Here is a 22,715-nt window from a genome sequence, read left to right on the forward strand (position 1 = left end):
CGGGCAGGGCGCACGTAAACAAGTATTGCTCCACCAAACATAGCTCACAAACGTGATAAGCGCCAACTTACACGTATCGAGTTGTAGGTGTAAGCCTGACAAGCCTGACACTGACTCACTATGCTCTTTTTAGAAGGTCCAGGCTCCTTTTGAGTCATTGCCATGTGTGCATGCTGAAACCCATAAGCCACCACAAAGAGACGGCAGGATATAAATGCAAAATAAAACGAAACAGCAGATCCTGGATATTCCCCAGAGTGCAGTGAATCCTCAGTTTTGGAAATACCACTAGAACGTATCATTTCACCCACAAAACAAATACACAGAAAGGAACAGGGTAATGGGGTAATTTGTAGACGAAGGCCAAGAGCTAGACGTGCTCACCAGCTTGGTGACTAGTTCCCACACACAAGCTGTGCAATTCAGTTTTGTGGCTCAGCCAGTTTGCTGTCTGTAGCTTGTAGGTCTTCTGGGTTGCTCAAGGATTTCTACTCCGCAATTCCAAGGAGAGCAAATACGGAAGTGCAAGGCACGTCTTTGAAGCATTGATTACCAGGAAAGCAAAGCCAAGCAGGTAAGTTTGAATGTTCAATACTCAATTCAGAATTCTGCAAGACTTTGCCCTCCCCATGTGGTGACAGCTGGAATGAAGGCAACGGCTCCATCATCCTCTGCCTGTGTTTGTCACCCCGAAGTGTTCATTTCCACAGAAGATGTAACTCAATATTGCCCTTCCCTTCTCTTTCCAATTCCTGATGTTCTAGCAATGAGTAGGTGATTATTAAATGCCAGGCACAATCTAGGACTTTTCACACACATTATCTCCATCGGTTTTTGTGTTGTTGTTTTTGTTTTTTTTATCTCAAAAGCTGTTTGTAGGTATGGCTAAAGAGCTGAACCCCAATTCTAGACCACTGTTGACAATCTCTATTATAAAAACCCCGGGGCCGTCACACTGTCATGACCAAAGACCAGTCACCAGGAGGCTGTGTGCACAGCAAGGCACTCGCGGGTGGGCAGGGGAGTCTGTCCTGCGGCGACGGAGGGAGGGGACGGGGCCCCAAGATTTCGCGCACTGGGCATCTAGTTAATGTATAATTTGGGAGATTTTGCAAGTAGTAAACAAGATACTTTACACCAAGAAACTAGATTTGGCAAATAGTTCCATATTCTAAAATCTCTGACCAAGGCAAAGAGCTACATTCTAACCAATCCAGAATTATACAAGATTAAAGGTAATTAAGAATGTGATTAATATTATAATCATTCTCAGCTCTGTTTACTGCCATAGCTGGAATGTCAGAGGCATGGCAAAATCCACCGGAAGAGAAGAAGCTAGACAAGGAAGGTCTCTATTACAGGATATCCTGAGCTTCCCAAGCTACAAGATTATCTGATGCACCTGCAAGGAAACAGTGACAATTTCTCACTTGTCACATAATGCTAAGCGCTGTTACTATTTCCGTCTTTGTCAAATATTCAGTTGAACCAAATAAAATGGAAATTGTTATGAGTAAAGCATGGCTAAATGTTGGCTATTTCATATGGTTCTACCTATATATTGATGTGTTAGGAAGACACCTTCCTCCTAAAGACTACAATTAAACTGTTGGGTGATTATAAAAATGGAGTCATTTGTAGACAAAGCATCAGTAAATTCTGAAACTCAGAAGAAAATCTCTGCAAGGCTCTCTCAAAGGAGTCTCACAAGCCTGATGATGACATATAGAAGAAAAGATAAAGTTAGAAGAAACACCCCATTGCCCTGGCCAGGTGACTCCATTGGTTGGAGCATTGCCCTGTACACTAAAAGTTTGTGGGTTCGATCCCTGGTCAGGGTGCATGCAGGAGACAACCCCAGTAAAGGCATATGCAGGAGGCAACCAGTTGACGTTTCTCTCTCACAATACAATACGTTTCTCTCTTTCTCTCTTAAAAAAATCAATAAAAGCATATCCTCGAGTGAGGATTTAAAAAAGTTTTTTTTTAAAGAAACCCCCATCAGCAGGCTAATCCCTACAAGCCTTTTGCTTTAGCTTCAGTCATGATTTCGTCTGCACAATCCCCTCATAGAAGCAGATGGGGACTGGGGAGGGTTTAATTCCAAGTTGACGCATCTCAAAACCTCTATGAAAGGTAGCAGGTTATCCTTACAATATTGAAGGAAACCCAGGTTGCATGCCTTCCTCCACAGGCCTTCCTGTTCCTTCAGGGGAAAGTGGGAGAACAATGAGATTTGGTTCTGGTTTGGCCACCCCATCTAACCCTACATGACTGCTACCATGCTCACGCCAATGTGGGAATCTCTGTCACCCATCAAATCTACTCCATAGAAAAAACCCAACTCATGTCAAAGTGCTATCGTTTGCATTGTGAGTGGAGGAGAAGAGATTCCTGGCTACCTTTGGGCAAGGTACTTTATTCCCCTGAGCCTCAGTTTTCCTTTCAGTAAAATGGGCATACTGATTCCCTTCTTGAAAGCCTATAGAGGCCTCGAAAGAAACTAGTATTTGCACTCTTAAAAAAACACAAAGCACTGGGCTAGATTCTTTTCCATACATTATTATTGCAGTTCATTTTCACCATTAGAGAAGGTAGATATCATCTACCTTCCCCATTACTTTCCAGATGGGGAAATGGAGGCACAGAGTGCCTTCCTGAAATCGAAGTTGTAAAGTGGCAGAATTGGACTTTGCACACTTAATGGAAAACGTTTTAAAGTTATAAACATGGAGACTGAACAATCAAAGAGCATGGGCTTCACTAATGCTGGAGAAAAATAACCACTGTTTGGTCACTGTCCTTGTCCTCGTCCTTTAGCAGTGTGACAAAGCAAGTAACCAATCCATCCAAACCAAATCCAGTCTTTACATCAAAAGGACAAAGGACACTTCACAGAGGAAGAAGTCACTTCTAGCACATCCTTTTGGACATGTTTTGTGGAAGAGATTTATGTTCTTTACAGTGTTTTAAATCTTCAGGTGCAGGAGGAGATATTTAAGGCAATATAAACACAGGCATTATTTCAATGTCAAAATGTTCCCAGAACAGGTATCTTTCAAACCACCATGACAGTGCTTATGATTTCGGAGGAAATTCATGATACTTATAAAAAATAGCTTGGGGCTGAAAAACCTCAAATGTGTGCAGGGGGAAGGGAGGTAACAAATGACTGAAATGGTCTGGGTATAAGGCAATAGGGAATGGTGGGGAGCATGACAAGCACACCCCATACCTACCTAAAGGGGCAGCTGCTACTCATTTTTCACTAACTTTTGCCTGGGGAGTGACAATCCAGAGTTGCCAGGTTATCAGATCTTTTCTTTAAAAATCTGGAAGAACAATTTTTATAAGGTATATGGATCTTCATCTAACTATTGGCATCTGTTTAGTTTTTGTTTTTGTTTTAAAAGGTCTTCTGGGTCCTAGCTGGTTTGGCTCAGTGGATAGAGCGTCGGCCTGTGGACTGAAGGGTCCCAGGTTTGATTCCAGTTAAGGGCACATGCTTGGCTTGTGGGCTGATCCCCAGTAGGGGGGGGGGGTGTGCAAGAGGCAGCCGATCAATGATTCTCTCTCGTCATTGATGTTTCTCTCTCTCTCTCCCTCTCCTGTCCTCTCTGAAATAAATAAAAATATTTAAAATAAAATAAAATTAAATAAAATGTCTTCTGGGACCTGAACTAAGCTTGTTGGCCACCACTCTCTACCTTTTGCTTAAGTGGGAACCTTGGCTCATACATTCACCTACTCATCAGCTCCCAACATGCAGACGCCATAGGCTAACCATACCTGAACAAAGTGTAAACAGGAATTCATTGCTAATTCTGTTTCATGAAAAATAAATTAAAAAACACATACACACATACAGAAGACACCCCTTTGATGCTTGGCTGAACCATCAGAACTCCATCAAGACATATGCAGGGAGGTGGATCCCAGCATGAGGCCCAGATAGATGGCTTAGATATTAAATCACAATCTACATGGTTCTAAATCACCATCCAATGTTCTCTTTCAGCTCAAGAAGATTTGTACTAGTAGCTATTCTCCCCCCGCCCATCCTCACATTTGCTAAGTTCTTTAACCTTATTGACACCATATTGTTACTCACAACACCTCGGTCCCAAGGTAAGTGTGATGGGAATATCTCGGAGCATCTACATGGTGCCAGGCAGTGTGGGCAGATGGACAGATGCGACCCCACCCTCAAAGAAGTTAATGTCTAGTGGGATGCAGGCAGTTAAATACAATGTGCTAAGCTAAAGGATTATCACTGTAGTTTTTCAATGGAGGACCCAGAGTCACAGAGGTTAAGTGAGCTGGAAGGGGTAGAGGGGCCCATGCGGACTCTCAGACACAAGCATGTGCACAATTCAGACCTATCAACTTAGATCTTACTATAGTTCCAGACAAGAGGATGTCCAAAGCATCCTAACCTTTCCAAAAAGCAACTGATGGGCTCATTCAAAATATTTAGTTTAATTTAAACAATCCCTCTAGCGACCTTGTTAAATTAAAAACATTTTAAACAACTTTGCAAACTAACGTAAGTTTAAACGCATGTTTCTGCAGGCATGTCCCAGAAGAGGCTTTTTGTACTTGGCTCTAAGACAATGTTGGCAAAATGTGGTCACCGGACCAGCAGCATCAGCCTCACTCAAGAGCCTGTTAAAAAATGCAAATTCTCCGGCTCTTCCCCAGAGTTACCGAATCAGGGGGGACCCAGCAACCTCTTAGCGAGCTCTCCACACTAAAGCTGGAGAAGCATAGCTGGAGGCTTTGCCAAACCAAACACTTCACTTGTTAATGAAAATAATGTCATTTTGGTATCTTTACCAGACACCTTGGTGACTAAGTTAAAATATAAAATTGTGAGAGAAGAGACTGGATTTGAAAGAATTTCTTGGCTTAGGATGGACTCAAGTTTCTTTAAAGCATTTAAAAAGTAAATAGTGTATTTGACATTAAAATTTGATGTGTAACATCACCCGCACTCTCTAGGAAGCTCTTGGGTAGCTGGACCCTTAACTGTTTAGCTCATTCATCAAAGAAGCATTAGCTTAGCACTTCCCATGTATTTAGCACCAGGTGCTGGGAAGATGGAAATTTTTATTGAACTAAAAGAGATGAAAAAACCGCTTATATGTATTATAAAAATTTGATATTATTAAACAGTATAGATGATAAATCTCTCACAAAATTTATTTAAATGTCATATTAATTACAAGACAAACATATTCTTAGGAAACATAGTACCCATATGTGAGTTTACATTTGCATCAGAGAGGTCAGAAATACCTGCTATTCACTTCTAATTACCAGATGAAATGGCACTTGCCACTCACAGGACAGCTCAGTGGTCTACAATACAAGCAAAGCTGGGCCTCTGTCCTCCCTGCTTCTCTACAATGACTCCTCTCTGACGAGTTCTAACAATGGAGACAACCTGCAGTCAGCTTAGAAACCTAAGGGCCTCACAGCAGCAAGATGAACCTCTGCTATAAACCCAGATAGCTTATCATCTAATATAGTGAAAGTTACTTTGTTTGAATCCTAGAGCGTATGAGTTTCCTACTGCTGCTGTAACAAAATACACTTCGTGGCTTAAAACAGCATACATTTATTATCTTACAGTTCTGGAGATCAGAGGTCCAAAATCAGTTTCACTGGGCTGCCACCAAGGAGCTGGCAGGCTGCATCCATTCTGAAGGCTCCAGAGGAATCTTTCTAGAGGCCACCTGCATCCTTGGCTTGTGGCCCCTTTCTTTATCTTTAAAGCCAGCCGAATAGCATTCTTCTCTCTCTCTCTCTCTCTCTCTCTCTCTCTCTAATCCAGGATAGTCATCCCATCTCCAAATCCTTAATTATAACTAAAAAGTCTCTGTTACCATGTACAGTAACATTCACAGGTTCCTGTAGGGATTAGAAGGTGAACATTCTGGAGGTGGGAGTGCGGCACATTGTTTACCTACCCCACTGGATGTGTACCTCCTGAGCATGAAAAAAAACCTTCTAAAGCACAAGTCAATAGTTAGTGTACATGTAACTTGTGAGCAGGGAAGGGAACAACCATGGAGAGGACACTCCTCATGAGCAAGGTTTATGCCAGGTGCCTTTTGTGCCATCTCTCATTCATCCCTCCAACAACCCTAGGAGGCAGCCACCATTATTATTCCCCCTTACAGCTGAGGAAAAGGACTCCTCGATTCAGTCACTTGCCCAGCACACATGCCCAGTATGTGAGATCCAGATCTGCCTGATTCCAGAGTCCATGTTTATTCTTCATCCCAAATCTGCTTCCCATGATGTAATGAATTATCCCAAGGCTCAGCCCACACCTATATGAGGGGCTAGTATAACAAATGTAATTTTTGTACCTCCACATCACAGTCAGCATTTTTTTCTTCTTCAACTGATTTTATATGTAGAACTAGTGGCCCAGTGCATGAAATTCATGCACATTAAAAGGGTATTGATTAGAGGAAATAATTTAATATTGCTATTTGCCCTTTCTCTAAAATAGAAGTGTCAGAGATGAAAGAAAATTAGTAAAATATATATGAAAACCTTCCTCCTGTCAGAGTCTGGGGTGCACCATGGGACCCAGAGTCAAATCCCCGCCCACCCACATGCACCTCAAAATCACATGAGACCCAGACCCGGCCTCCCCCCCCCCCCCAGCATTGGGCTAGATCCAGACCCAGCCAGTCCCACCCTTGTCAAGCACTGCTGGGCAGGGGGCGTAGCCTCAGGTCCCCTGGCCCGGCACCAGGACGGGGGTGTGTGGCCTGAGGTGCCCCAGCCCAGACGAAGGTGGGGGATGTCCCTTGAGGTCCCCTGTCAAGCCCCACCAGGTGGGGGACACGGCCTGAGGTCCCATGTCAAGCCCTGCTGGGTGGGGGGCATGGCCTGAGGTCCCCCATCAAGCCCCACTGGCAGGGGGGTGAAACCTCAGGTCCCCTATCTAGCCCCACTGGGAGGGGGGTGCGGCCTGAGTTCCCCCAACCCAGCACTGGGGGTGCACCTTGAGGTCCCCTGTCAAGCCCCGCCGGGTGGGGGTCATGGCCTGAGGTCCCCTGTCAAGCCCTGCCAGACAGGGGGGCACAGCTTCAAGTCCCCTGGCCTGGTGCTGGGTGGGGGGGCACGGTCTGAGGTCCCCTGTCAAGCCCTGCTGGGCAGGGGGTGCAGTCTGAGGTCCCCCGGCCTGGTGCCGTGGTGGGGTGCATGGCTTAAAGTCCCCTGTCAAGCTCCACCTGGTGGGAGGTGCGGCCTGAGGTTCCCCCAGCTTGGCACTGGAACAGGGGGAGCAGCCTGAGTTCCCCTAGCCCAGCACCAGGACAGGAAGCACACCTTGAGGTCCCTTGTCAAGCCCCGCCGGGCGGGGGGCGTGGTCTCAGGTCCCCTGGCCTGGCGCTGGGGTGGGGGGCACGGCCTAAGGTCCCCTGTCAAGCCCCACAGGGGTAGGGGAGGGCATAGTCTCAGGTCCCTGCTGATTGCTCATTAAGGCTCCTTATGGGAACTTGGCCTCAGCTGTGGGTGCAGCCGTCTTTGTGATGGAGTGATGGTCAATTTGCATATTCCCTCTTTATTATAAAGGATAGCCTAACTGTTAAGGGAATGGACTTAGAGCCAGGCTTCCAGGGTTCAAACTTTGCTTGTCACTTAGTAGCTGTGTGACCTCAGACAAGTTACTCAACCTTTTTCTGCCTCAGTTTCCTCATCTGTGAAATGGAATGATAATGGTTTTATGAAGATAAAATCAGTTAATGCAGGTAAAATGTCTAAAACAGTGCCCAGCTATAAATGTCTATAATAATAAAAGGGTAATATGCTAATTAGACCGGACGAAGCCAGGGCCGGAGGGAAGCCAGTGCCGGCAGCCATGGGAAGGAAGGCCTACTCTTGCACGAATTTCATGTATTGGGCCTCTAGTTATTATATAAAAACATGGACAGAACCGGGGCCAATGACAATAAACCTAGGCTCTCCAGCAGGAGGGGAAAAGATAAGACGTTGTTTAGCATGACTCACAGCCCCTGGCAGAGCACAGAGCACAGCAGAGACATCAGGGTCTAAGTTCTCCAGACCCTTTAATGGAATGAACAGAATATATTTCTCATTCCACAGGGTTGTTATGAGAATAAAATGAGTTAAAACACATAAAGCACTTAGAAGAGTGCCTTGCCATTTTTATTATCAATATTAGTTCCTGGAAATTATAAAGATGCCTAAAAACGCTTACCTCAAGCAACAGAAAAGCCAATAAACTGAAAATTAACGGAAATGTCCTATTTGGGTCCTCTGGATAAACCAAGGAAGAAAGGAATTTAGAGAAGGGAAGATACTTTCAGAATAGTGCTACATACCCACTGCTTGAAGCCCATACAGAACCACCAAGCTAATACCCACTGCTCAAATCACTGCTCAGCTATAGATAATGATGTGAGAACAATGGTATGTTTCAGTCCTCTAGCCACATGGCCAAGTCCAGGCAGCTCCCTCCTTGGTCTTTCTAGCCACCCATCCACCCATCCAACATTTGTTAAATATCTACTATATGCCAGTCATGCAAGTCATGGGTGCTTACTCAGGACATCCAGGTGAACGACATGGTGTCTCCTTCAAGAATGTAAGCAAACAGACAACCACAAGAGAGTGTGTTATGAGAAATGCAGGCACAGGACACCAGGGGACACAAAAGACAAGTGGCACCTAAGTATCTCAACTCCTTCAAGTAACAATTGACCTGAATATTAAAGGTTACAATATCTAGGTGGGACGATTGTAAGGTCTTCCCGGCAGACTGGACAGCATGCCACAAAGCACAAAGGCATGAGTGCACACGGCCTTCTTGGGGAACCCCAAGTTCTAGTACGTCTGGGGTATAGAATCCGAATGGCCAAGTGGCAAGAGATGATGGTAACTGGATCATGAAGGCCCTTCCCTCTCTTGTGTGGTCAAGTATTTGGAGAAGGAAATGGGGAGTCAGTGATGGGGTTAAAAAGAGGTGTGACTAGGGAGGCAGAGAGGTGGGTGTGGAGGTTGTCACCATCTTTGAAAGGCAATGACGGTGGATCTATCACCTTGAGTAGGAAGTAGTGGGTGCTTCCTTCTGATCGCAGCCCTGGACTTTGCTTTAAATTCAAAGTGGCCTGTGGGCTTTACCTCATGCCTTCTTGGAGCTGGAACATATGTGCACCCTTAGGGTCATGTAAAAATAGGCCTAGGGGCCCAGGGCAGAAGCACCTCAGCTGCCCAAGGATCTCAGACACTGCCCAGGCATGTGGCTGGCTTTCGGGCAGCTGTTGGGAGGGCTCAAGGTCACTGGGCCCAGAAACCTGATCCTGTTGCAGACGGCCTTCCCTTGGCCCAGGCGGCTCCATGGAGAACACTCAGAAATACCTAGCGCCATGCTCTTCAAGGCCATCTCGATAGGCTGCCTTTTGCTAAGGGCCACCTGCCCGTTTTCTTGAGTTCCCATCAACAGGCCAACTTGGGTCCTTTCCAGAAATAATCAATTTCCCCCCACTTCTTGCGAACTCCTGGCTAAACCCAGCTGATTCTGCTGTATCCACAAATGAAAAGTAAGGAGAACAGGGATTAGTGAGGCAAAGATTATTCTTATTTCACCCTTTCTCTGTCACTCAGTGAACACCACATACTCTTAAGCTAGACAGACTTGGGTTCCAGCTCCAACTCTGCTTCCTAGGTGAGTGATCTGGGGCAAAAAGTAACCTTTTAAAGCCTCAGTCTCCATATGCAAAATATAGACAATAATTGCATCTACTTCAGAGGATTGCTTTGGGGAATAACTAATAATTAGGTAGAGCTCTTAACATGTTCCATGCATCGTAAGTGCTCAGAAATGTAAGTTTTCTCACTGAAACCTCACAACAGCCTCTGAGGCAGGTACTATTACTATTCCCATTACAGAAACTGGTCCCCTGAGAGCCTACGGAACATGCTCCAGACCACAGGCAGTCGGCCGTCAGAGCCCATGCTCTTAGCCATGATGCCTTGCAGCACCCAGAGATCAGAGGTGAAAGGAAGACCTAGTCTGTCTTTTCACAGAGGAGACTCTGGACCAGAGGAATGTGGGCTGGATCCAGGAGCAGCGCTGGGACCCGAGGGCTGGGGCGCCCGTGCTCTTTTCCAGCTTCATCGCACAGTGTCTTCCCAGGTGCTGGCCTTCTGATAGGGGACTTCAGGGGCACCTGTGACAGTGAGGAGGGGTGGGCAGGGCAAAGGGAGAGGCTAAGATAGCTCTGCCCTGAGCCACTTACTCCTGTTCATAGCAGCAATTCCTCTTTTCTCACTTTCACATATGGGGCTCCACATATGCTTTTATTTGGGGGGGGGGCAGGAAGGGACTCTGCTCACGGAATAGAAGTTTGCAAACCACAGACATGTCCTTCTCTGTGTTGAAGTGCAAACTCCTATTGTCTTGAGAACTCGGGTGCTGGCATTTTCCACAGGAGCCCCTGAAGGGACAGGGTGGGGAGCAGACCCATGCCTTCAGCATCGGGAGCCCCGAACTTGGGGGTCTATGGAGCCCCGCGGGGCACATGGGCTGGCCTCTGGAATCCGTGATCTGCTCGGGCTGTGTGCAAAATTCCTGGGTATGTGTCACACGGGGAGGAGAGGGCTGGTGACGTTTCTCAAATTTTCAAGAGGTTCCATGTCCCCAAACACATGAATGACTACTAAGACTATCATCACCATGGAAACTGCCATGGGCTGAGTGCTGACCCTATGCTAGGAAAATGGGGATTATAAGGACGCTTACCTCAAAGGGCTGTTGGGAGGATGAACCAAGAGGGTATTTGTAAAGCACTTAGAATGGCACCTGCCACAGAGCAAACACTCTACAGGCCTTAGATATATTGTAGCATTGTAATTATTATTAACCATTATTATCATTTTCATTGCCTCATCAGTCCTCACAAAACCTTTATGAGGTACATATTATTATCAATCCCACTTTATAGGGCAGGAAATAGAGGCTTCAAAAGGTTAAATAATTAGCTCAAGGCACAGACTAGCACAGAAGGGACTCCCACTTGGCCTGTCTGGCTCTCAAGCCCCGGCTGGCCCCCAATCTGGATGCCCCGAGGGAAGGAGGCAGGAGGACTCCCTGACAGCCCAGGAGGAAGCAGGTGGGCAGGAGGCCCAGAGGACCCCAGGCCTGAGGTCAGCCAGCCAGAGGGGAAAACAGGCCTGGGGCTTTCCACGGAAAGGGCCAGCAGGCCTTGCTAACTTTGCACCTCTCCTAATCAACAGCAGAAAGCCAAGCCACTTAGAATAATAGTGATTTAAAAAGAAAACTACCCCCTGCTGTGGCCATCCCTGGGCCCCAAAGGGAGCCCATGTTCCGGAGCTCCATGGGTTCCAGGAGCGAGGCAGGCCGCCGCAGCGCTGGCTGGCAGAGTGCCACGCAATGCTTCTCCTTCCAAATTAACACATAACTCTGCTGAACACACCACCACTGGAAAGCCAAAAAGATGCCCCTAAGGTTGCCACGGCAACGCTAAACAGACAAAACAGTTAACCAGCTCTGACGCACACACAAACTTATTTAAGGGCCCAAAGGACTGATCTGGAGCGGGGAAGGGGCAGGAGAGGGGAGTGTTGTTTCTGCAGTTCCATCGCCAAGGATTTGGCGCCCAAAGAATCTAGGTCAGGCTGAAACAGGGCAAAAGACTCAAACATAAGCTGAGACCAAGCTCGTTGGGGAAAGGGAAGTCACTGCCTGCCTCTGCCCTTCGGTCAGGGTCACAGTCCTATTTCACTAGGGCGGGAGATGGGCGCTCAAGAGTTACAGATGCCAATGATCCTAGCTCTGCCTCTCCCCAGGGACAGCCCTCCACTACCCGGCATTCTGATCTTCTCACCCCTAAGTGGGGAGTGCCATGCCGGCCACAGCAGAGTTGGGAGGATCCAATGGGCTCATGAGTGTAAAATCATGGGTAAACCTGAAAGCACTGTGTGGAGGCACGTTAGAGCTGATGTTAAAAATATTAACCACCATTTCCCACCAGGTAGGGGTTTCATTTTCCAGGTCCCTGGTTCAACTCCTACCCACAGGAGTTGATGATGGTTATTTTCCTTCCCGAGACTTTGCTCCCGGGTCCATTGGGGGTTGCTCTGTGAGCTGTGGCAATCTGGGGAGCAATGATGAACGCAGGCTTGTGCTGGGTCTGAAAAGACCACCATGGGGTCTGTTATATTCTGGGCTTGTCCATGCCTCAGCCCTCACCTTGGATGCAACATGACAAAGGGTTGATGTTGCTGAGAGGCAGGGAGAATCTCACGAGACACAGCTCATAGCACTCGGGGAAGATCATTAAAAAGATATTGCGAAACCTTCTTCAGCAGGGTCTGTGACACCCTCAGGGAAACAGATTCTCCAGAAATGGGAATGCTTGTCCACCTATCACTCCGCTGTGGCCAACCCTCTTGCCTTTGAGACTCACCCCTTAGAAGGTATTCTAAAACCTCCCCAGTACCTGCGGTGGAATGGGCCCCGGTGCCCCACATGGTGCCTGTGGGAGCAGCTGCACTGTCCCGTTGTTCTCATTGTCCTCTGGTCTCCTGCCTACTCATCACGGAGGTCCCTGAGGGCAGGAATCACATGTTGTTCACCTGGGGTATTCCCTTGGCCTAGCCCAGTGCCTGGAATTCGTTGGCACTCTGAATGTTTGTTGATTGACTGGCTAAAAGTATGCAATGTCATGCCCAGGGTTGTGCAGCGAGGCCCCTGGAATCTAGTCCATATGTCACAAGTATCTGCTTTTATGCCACCATGGCCTGGGGATAGAGCAGGACTCGAAGCAGAGCCTGGAGTGCAGGAGTTAGAGCAGGGAATGGAGCCTGGGCTCTGGTGGGTCAGGAGGGGGAGGGTAAGTAAGAGGGTGGGAGCAAGAGGTGAAGGCTTGTGCCTCCCACCCACAAAATCAAAGCTCACATTCCTACCCATCCGTAAGCTGATGAAGTGCATTTCCCCTTTTGGTAACTGGAATAACACCCATTTTTCCTGCTCTGAGATGAAATTGCTTTTCTTTGGCTCCACTATTAAAGGGCCCTGAAGATGCTCTGTTTTCTTAGAGAGTGAGCATATTAACTTCATGCTGGTTATTTTCAAGGGACTGACAGTTACCCTCCCAACAGGTACACTCCCCACCTTCTCAACTCATTGTGCGTCATCTTCCTTTTATCAATACGATGCTCTCCACATACCTTTTTCCCTGGCCTCCTCCAAATAAGCAACCTTCAGCAAACAACAAACCTCTATCATTAGCCACGCTAAGCAAGGCCTAAGTTAACCTAGGAATCTAGAAACGGTGGCCCATCCACTATGCTATATTCTCAAATTGTGCTTCCCAAGAATAGAAATGCTTCACTCTATATGCTTGTGCGCTCTCTCTCTCTCTCTCTCTCTCTCTCTCTCTCTCTCTCTCTCTCACACACACACACACACACACGTGTCCTATTAGCCAGAACAACACCGGGCTTGTCTATAAGAACTTCCCCGGTGCCCCAGGCCAGTTCTGCCTTATGAATTTGTCACTGTTTTGTAATATAGGGGAAAGGACAATGGCCCCGTTGTCCTTATCATCATCCTTCTCATTTCCTACAGAGTGGAATGACTGTGGTGGGGGTTCTTACATCTTCCTGGACTCGCATCCTGTAGCTGAACTGTTCTCTGCTACGTTTGCCACCAGACCATGTCTGCTTCCCTGCCCCTAAGCTGGAACTCATCACCACAGGCAATTATAGAATTTTTATATCCTTGCATTCTAAAAAAAAGTCCATAAAACAAAAACAGTACTTCCACAGCTGAAAGAGTTATGGAGAAACCACAAAATTGCACTGGTACTAGGGTAGTATTTATAAATAAGATATTAACATATACAACTGAATTTGCACAGAAGAACCTGAGGTGAGAATCTTATTTTATAAGTTTGAAAGTGGACTTTAACAACAGACAACACCTCCAGTAGAAGGTGCGGAAAATACAAATGTTCCCAATAGAATAAAAGGTTCACTACCTTCAAATGTCAGTTCTACATACGCATTAGCCTGAGCTGGGATGCAGGCATTGACATCTATCCCAGGAGGAAGTACTGCATCTCTTCCATGTGAAGATATGACTGCATATGCAAAATGCCTGCACTAAAATTAAGTCTTCTATCCTCCAAGTTTTCTCAATTATTAATACACTAGACAGCTGCAGTAGCTCTAGCAAAAATAGCAGCCACGCTTTTCCAAAAGTCAAAGCAGCCATGAGCTGTCTGAGGGGACTTTCCTATGTAAGGACTGGTTGCTCTCTGGATCAAACGAAAAGAAACAATCTCCAATGGGACAATAAAACAGAGAAACATGTTACAGAATGTACACTGAAAAGTGACTTCCCCCCACCACACACACACACACACACACACTCACACACACTCACCCTCTCTATAATGAAAAGTTGTGTACATGAAAAAAAGTTGACCCAACAGGCTATCTGTCCAATTCATTGGGATAACAAACAATTCAGAAATTAGACAGTGCGCCTAAGTCATTTTAGTGCATTCTGGAATGAGACTATCAAATTGTGCCTAATCAACTGGAATGAGGTAAAGTTAGAGAACAAATTATCCTTTTTTTTTTTCATTTTATTTTCAGATTTCTAGAAGCAAATTAATGTCCAGGGGTGGGGGTTTGTCCTTAAGTTGCTACCTTCATTTAAACAGGCATTAGCATTATTAACAGACTCTGATAATATACATCCTTTGTGTAAATATCCATGTTTGAAAGAAAACCTAAGCACTCAGAGCATCACAATTTAATGTTTTCTCAACTCAACAGTGATCATGAATTTTAATTCAATGGTTACAGGCAGAACATGCAACAAGCAAAGAATAGATTTTAAAAGATTCTTTAAAAAAAAAAAGCTTTAATATCAGAGCTTAAGCAAGCACATCACAGCAGAGGGAATATCACTTGTCAAGGTTACATTGAGAATGATCTGCATATAATTCATTTCCCGTCACAGTTCTGATTTCACATTGTTCTAACCTTTAAAGGGAATCAGACCACAATGCCTTCATTTCTGAGTAGGGAGATACCACCACCTCATCCGAGCCTCCACTTCATACACAAACAGAAATTGCTGTGGGTCTTTAAGGAAGCAGAACAAGTAAGAACAGTCCAAGTTCTAAACAAGCATATGTTTGCACCGGTTCTGCACAATTTGTTCCTAAGAGCAAGCACACCATATTTCGTTGCTGCTGTCTCACCATCTACATAAAAATCACAGCCATTTTGCAGTAAATGCCAAGAAATGTCAGAAGAGCAGACCGTGGCTACTTGGAAATGACTGTTAGTTTATTAATATAATCCCCCAGAGTGAAGCTTATGGCATGAATGTTTTCAAGATGGTCAATATCATTCAGAGGCAGGGCTAACACGACACCAGCATTCTCTACCCCTATACCACTTACCATTTGCGATCTGTTCTTCGGACAGCCATTGATGTCTTCAATCTTTTCATTTGCTGAAAAAGGAAACACAAGTCAGAAAAATAAATCACCACCACAGACACTTGGAATCTTGATGTTCAGGACCCTTGAGGCCAACCAAGTCCTAAGGCCTAGACTGGGTTTGTCCAATCAGCACAGGCATGTGAAATACTGAGAGGCATCTCGCAAGCTTTAGGACTTACTCATCGAGCCGCCGTCCTCCAGGGACAGCTGGGCCAAGGTCATCACCTAAAGCAGAGACAACTGCATTGATGACAGTCTTGGAGCGACAAGGCATCGTGGAAATCAAGACTGGGATCGTGCTGTAGGCTCTTAGACAGGCAAGAGCAACCTCCCTACAAAAGACGGGCTGGTTCACAGTGGATCAGTCTAGCTACGACTCAGCTCCAGGGCACAAAAGCTACAGATGATAACATGTCACCCCATCTTTAGGCAGAAATACGAACATTGCTTTATACTAACAGGATTACTAATAATCCTGTTCCCAACTGGCGGCAAACAGGGAAAATGAGAGAGTGAGACTTAAAAATGGCTCACCCAAGACCCCAGGGTAAGTCCAAATTAGATCTGGGATACTCTTGAAGTCATAATAGATTTTACCTACTAAGAGAATTGAAAGAAAGAAGGTGCACTGAATTAACTGGAAACAAAGTACCAGTAACAGGGAAGAAAGGGCCAGTCTCCCATGGTGAAGTATGGAGGACCCCCTGCAGAATGAGCCCTGGATATCTCTGAGGGTGGAGTTTGCGACTGCAGCTGCCCAAAAACAACAGTACATGTAGTGGTCAGGACACTGGCTCTAGGGGCAGATACTCCAGTCTGAATCCCACCTCTACAGATTCTCAGCTGTGTTACCTTGGCCATGTCACTCAACCTCTCTGGGCTAAAGTTTGCACATCTATGAGATGGAGCTCATACTACCTATGTCACAGGAGGAGCTATGAGAAACAGATTATATAATGCCAGTAAAATGCTTAGCACAGTGCCTAGCACACAGTGTGTTCTATAAATGGTAGCTATCAGAAATGGTAGAAATGCTTACCTATGATGTCTCCATCTGAGTTAAGCCCAGAAACTCAGCAGGATTCCATAGTAAAGAACTAAGGATCTGCCTTTTTTGTGTGTGTGAAGCCTTTATAAGCTTCTTTCCCAATTCCATGACCTCTCACCCCATTGCCCCACCCAGGAGGATAAGGCACACTCAGTTCTCAAAAAAAAATAAAAAATCCATAAACATCCCATCAAATGTTCATGAATACAGTGCCTAAAACTTCCATGAAGACAAAAAACATTAAAAACTCTCTGAAAAGGGTAACGGAATCAAAGCGTCCCACACCTCTAGGACTTTAGAACACCTGAACCTAAACACAGCTCACCATCGCTTCAGTTAGGCTTATTTTGCTCTCTCTAGTGTTTCTTCCTTGAGAGAGAAGTGAAAATAAGAAAGCCAACTAGTGACAAGAAATTGTTTAAAAACCGAATTACCATGAGACTGTCTGGATGGTATACATACAACCTAATCTACACTGCCTTTAGAAGTTGCCAAAAGTAAATTTGCAAAACAAAACAAAACAAATGCAAGGTGGGCTTATGACCCACCTGGAGAGATCTTCAGGGACCCAATGAGTTTTCTCAAGAGAACACTGGATTAGGCATTTTAGAAAGCCTCTTCCACCACCTGCTTCTCCTACTCCCAAAAGAGGTGTCACGGAGCATTTAAAAAGCACATAAGCCCTGGTCAGTGTGGTTCAATTGATTGGAGCATCATCCTCTACACTAAAAGGTTGTGGGTTCGATCCCTGGTGGGAGCACGTGCATGCTTTCTCTCTCTCTCTCTCTCTCTCTCTCTCTCTCTCTCTCTCTCTCTCTCTATCTCTCTCTCTCTCTCTCCCTCCCTCCCTCCCTCCCTCCCTCCCTCCCTCTCTTTCTTCCTCTGTCTAAAATCAGTTACAAATAAAAAGCATGTAAAAAATGCCCAATGAATGGGATTTAAATAAATGGATATTGGTTCTTAAGTTCACCAGAAAACACAGCCAGAATATAACATTCCTACGTAAACTCCACAAGAACAAGGACTTCCATCTGCTTCGCTCCCTACTATAACCCCAGAGCTCTGGACAGTGAGACACACAGTGACCACTCAGTAAATATTTGTTGAGTGGAACTAAGGAATGAATACTCTGACCATTTCAAACAATCAGAAGTGTCACTGCCTGTTTTGTCCTTTCACTTGTCAATATAGATGTGCATATTGAAGATTAACAAAAATGATCCTTGACGAATGTCACTCCTTCATCCATGAGAAACAATGGCAGGCCTGCACTGTGACCGTAGATTTTGAGATACCACACTCGAGAATTAATTGTGGCTTTGGGGCGTCAATGACACTCAAGATATCTTCCAACTGGATCCTCATAATGGCCAAAGTCATTGGATTCTGCCCAGATCTGCATTAGGTCATTAGCGTCCATTAAAGCGAAGGATGGATAACTGAGATCTAAGAAATCATTTTAAAGATTCTTTATGTACCTTCTGGATAAATGAAAACAAAAGCTTGGTCTAATTACTTCTCTGATTCCTATTCATGGTCTGTCCACTAAATCATAGTCAAGTGTTCCTTGAATTCAAATGATCACAAGTCCTATGAGCCTAATTCTGCCATTTACAACATTCAAAATAAAACAGTGGGGTGGAGCCTATTCCTGACCACGTTAAAGGGGACATGGGAAGAGATCAATCAAAGACTAAGCCCAAACTCAAGATAAACACTGAATAAAAATGCAAAGTGAGTCTTGGACCTCCTGACTTCCAATTTAATGTAATTTAAAGACTTCTCCTTTAAATTCTCAAGTATGTCTAAGGTTGTCATAAATACTTACAGTTATAATAGCAGTTCTGATCCTGCTAGTAAGAAGGAAGAAGAACTTGGTCTTCAGAGCCAAACTTATTAAATCTTGTAGGGGGTCTTCGGCTACACCCCCAAAGCAGATAATCAGATGCAAAGGCATTGGTCCCCAAAGTCCTCAGCTGTGATTACAACCAGCATCCAATGGTAATTTATTCATTCCAGCATGCTCAATACACTCTTAGCCCATTAATGTAGTAACTTACCAGCACACAGGGTAATACTTTAGTAACTGGAAAGCATTAGTGCACTTTTTTAATAAGAAAAGTGGCATCAAACGCATTACTTTTCCAAAGACCTCCTCTGATAAGTTCAGAGCACTTCACCAGCCCATGCATCCATACATGGTCCTATGTATGTGCACAGGGCAGCTGGCAGCCCTTCCAATGGGAAGAGAGAGAAACTGGCTGCCCAGAAAGGCAGATGACTTACCAAGGTCACTCAACACTAGTAGGTTATCAAGAGAAAGAAGGTACACTCCTGCGTGTTTGAATTTTCTAGTTGTGCTCAGAGGCAATCCAAATGGTGATAGAAAATAAGCTATCAGCTCTCTTCACCTCTAACAGGAAAGCTGTTCCTCTAGGTCTTGGCTTCCTCCTTCTCTCCAATCCTCTCGGTTCATCCTGTTTCCCTCCTTCTCTCTCACCTCTTTCTTATTCTCCTGCCTCTGCCCCTTTCCTGAATCCAGCCCCTTCTGGCATCCTCCCTGAGTGACAGAGATGTAAGCAGGAGGGGGGAGCTGTCTCTCCCTCTTGATTCGTGCTATTTATCCTGGCCTCGTAAACCTTTCTACTAACTCATGGAGATGGCACCGCAATGGGTGGTAGGCAACTGCTGACTCTGGGCAGCTCATGACTCAGGAGGATAATCACACTAATAAGAGGTTGAACACAGAGAGACCCAGCCTTTGGTCACTAAAGGAAGGACACGAAGAGGCAGCAAAGGTCCATTTCTGCCTCAGGGGCGGATGGCAATGATGGAAAAATGTAGACCCAAATAATCCCTCTATCTAGGAAGCCTACCTCCAGGTGGAATAGATGAAGACTTAGATAGGAGCCGTGTCTGTGAAAAGCATTTAAGGTTTTCCTTCAAGTCATTCCCCAACCTGAAAATCAGCTCTTTCAACCATTGGCTCTTGTTCTGAAGCTAAAGCCCAGAATCCACTGCCTGGTACTGGGTAGCTTTGCCTGACTTTGCCTTGTTGACCCTCTGACTCTCTATGCTCCAGCTGTTTTACACCAGGAATGCCCTTCCTGACTGCTTCACCTAGTAACTCCACCCTAACTGACTCCAAGTTTAGCTTATAGGAAATCCCTTTAGGTAAATTCCCTGATTCCCCCCATCCCTGCACACACACACACCCAAAATCAGGGGTCAGGCCTCATAGCACCACAAGTCCTCAATCATTATGCACAATACTCCTCCAGGGTCTAGTGAGAGGCTGTCCTTTATAAGGGACAATCTCCCTTCCTGCAAGTATTGATGAGCCTTTTTTGAGATGCTTTAAATTTTTATTTTGAAATAATTTCAAACTTGCAGAAAAGTGACAGGAATAATACAGAGAATTCCTTCATCCCTTCTCATTTTCTCTCCTCCCACCCCCAATCCCTTTTTCTGTATAGGGCACAGTCTTCTTCTGAATTATTTTTCTATAGGCTACATATATCATGTCCTTTGCCTCTTATACTTAGCATGTATTTTCAAAGGACAAGAATATTATCTAACAGCAGGGTTAGAAAATTTAGCATTGATATAATTCCAATGTTCCAATTCTGTCAATTGACGTAAAAAAAAATGTCCTTTATAGCATTTTATTCCAGGCCAGGACCACAAAGTACATTCAGCTGTCATGTCTCATTAGTCTTGAATGATCTCTCAGCTTTCTTTGTCTTTCACAGCACTGACATTCTGGAACAATACAGACCAGCTTTGTTTTTAATAGAATATTCCACAATTTGGGTTTGCCTGAGATCCCTCAGGATTAGTTTCAGGTTTTCCACCCCTGACTGGATTCAGCATCAGTGCTGTGTTCTTTCAGGTATGACACCAGGAGCATTTTGACATCCATCTGTCCTTCACCAGTAATGTCATCTTGACCCCCTGGTCATGATGTCTGGATTCTCCCCTGTGTGGTTACTATATTTCCCTGGGAACTAAAAAGCAATCAGTGAGAGACACTGAGACCATGCAAATAGTCTGCTCCTCATCAAACTTCCTTCTCTCGATTTTTGCATCCATTGGTAATTCTCGCCTTAACTAATCTTTACCAAAAGGTTGTGCCTCCCTCTACATTTATCGGTCAGCGTTCTCCTGGATAGTGGGGGCCCCTCTCTGCTCTATTGATGTATCTATCTGTCTATCAGTATAGACTTACAGAGTTCCATTTTGTTCCATGGTTATAATCCACAACCATCCTCAACTATTTTGATGCTCTCATCGTCTTTGATTAGATTGTCTTTTTGTCGCCCTGGAGGAAAGAACTAGTACTTTACAGAAATACCACCAAGGGGGTAGATTTCGACCTCATAAAAGAGCTTTTGAAGGATTCCAATTTTCCGTGTTAGATCTAGTTTCCTGAGCAGGTAGTAAGCTGCCCATCATAGTATTTAACAGAGTCTATTAACTGCATGCATGCATCAGGTTGAGGCTTTTAAAGGTTGCTTCCTAAACTTAGAGCTAAGAGTTGCAGCAGAGTCCTGGAAAGGAAGAGGGTATGACATACAGCTTAGAAGAATGTTCAGAAGAATACCGAATGTTGAGAAGGGGAAACCTCCTGGCCACCTGTTGGAAAAAATTCGATCCAGACTTGCAGAAGCAGGGGCTGCAGTGCATAAAATTCTCATCCCTAATCCTTGCTAAATGCTGTGAACCCAGAAAAGAAGATGACGCAGACCCAGGCCCATTACAGCAGCCGGTGGAATGATAGAGGTCCCTCCAGCCTCTCCTGCAGGGCTGCTGGCCTGAGGGGCAGCCTGGTCACGGGCACTCACTTGAGCCTCTGAAGCCTACTCCAGTAGCTCCAGGCCCAGAGGGGTAACTGTCTAGCAACACTGATGTCATCTGAGTAGATTCAGAGAAACAACCTCCTGAGCAACAGGAAGAACCATGCTGGCTTACATTTCTGTAGCACTATGTTTAGTGAATTCACGACATACACACTACCATTCCCCACTTCTGGGTCCCTGACAGACATCACTAATCTATCATGACACACTGACACTGCTACCAAAGCCTCATCATCCTTCTCCACAAACCTTTCTAGGCAGCGCCTACCAGGTGCTATCCAGGAACACTTCACAGTTTTTAAACATATTTCATATGTGATACCTACCTTGCATTTCATAAAACTGCCACAAAAGCAGCCAAAGAAGGCATGGCTGTGCCCATTTTGAAGATGGAGAAACAGAGGTATCAGAAATTTAGTGACTCTTTGGAGGTCCCACAGTGGGGAGGGATGGAACTGGGATGAGGGCAAGGCCTCTGGGTACGGTCCTCTCCCACTTTCTGTCTTTCTGTCTGTGCTGAAAGCAGAGAGGACTCCTGGAAGAAACACTCTGCATGGCCCAAGACTCAGAGTTGGTCCATTACATGATGTGACCCTGCTGAGATGGAGAACCAAACCCAGCTCAGGTGCGAGTCATCTCTTACAGGCAGGCCTTGCCAAGAAGATGCTACTCCTTGCAAGGTTACAAGCTTTGCACATTTGCCTCCAGGCCCAGCAAGGAGCAGAATGCTGGCCACAGTCAGTGCTCCATGACTGCCTACTGAACTGAAGGGAAGGGAGGAAGAGCCTTGTACTGGGTTCAGTGTCTCTGGATTAACAGGGGGATATAATGCTGCCAAGCACAGAGCAGAAGTTTTTGAAGCAGACTCACCCAGCTTAGATTCCCCTTGCACACTAGTCATGTGACATTGGGCTACTGGCTCACTGGACCTCAGTTTCTGCATCTGTAAAATGGGGAGAATACTGCCTACTTCATAGAGATGTTGAGGAAATTAAATAAGAGAAACATTTAAAAGAGCTTGGTAGGAGTGATGTTCAAGAGGAGGAGGAAGAGGATGAATAGGAAGAAAGGAGTGTGGCAGATCCTTCTCTCACCTAAGTTTAAACCCTTGTACAATACTCTACTGTTGAGTGTGGTGGGACCTAGGATTTATTTTTAACCAACAGGATATGGCAAAGGTGATAGGATGGTACATTATATAAGCTTCTTTCTCCCAACAAAAACCTTTTTCTCTTGCTGATACTGAAGAAGTTGACCAAAGTGGCCATGTTGGAAGAT

At 45.4% G+C, this 22,715-nt stretch overlaps 1 protein-coding gene across 6 annotated transcripts in view; it reads right to left on the bottom strand.

Annotated features, from left to right (window-relative positions):
• Positions 1 to 22,715, bottom strand: part of NAV2 (neuron navigator 2) — a 370,532-nt gene that overhangs the window by 224,083 nt on the left and 123,734 nt on the right. For all 6 annotated transcript variants that reach the window (XM_079786933.1, XM_079786930.1, XM_079786929.1 and 3 more), the window contains exon 3: positions 15,489 to 15,541. In XM_079786933.1, the coding sequence (XP_079643059.1) occupies positions 15,489 to 15,541 (53 nt within the window). The remainder of the gene's footprint in view (positions 1 to 15,488; positions 15,542 to 22,715) is intronic.

Source organism: Cnephaeus nilssonii, assembly GCF_951640355.1.
Source record: "Cnephaeus nilssonii genome assembly, chromosome: 13".
Taxonomy (NCBI): domain Eukaryota; kingdom Metazoa; phylum Chordata; class Mammalia; order Chiroptera; family Vespertilionidae; genus Cnephaeus; species Cnephaeus nilssonii.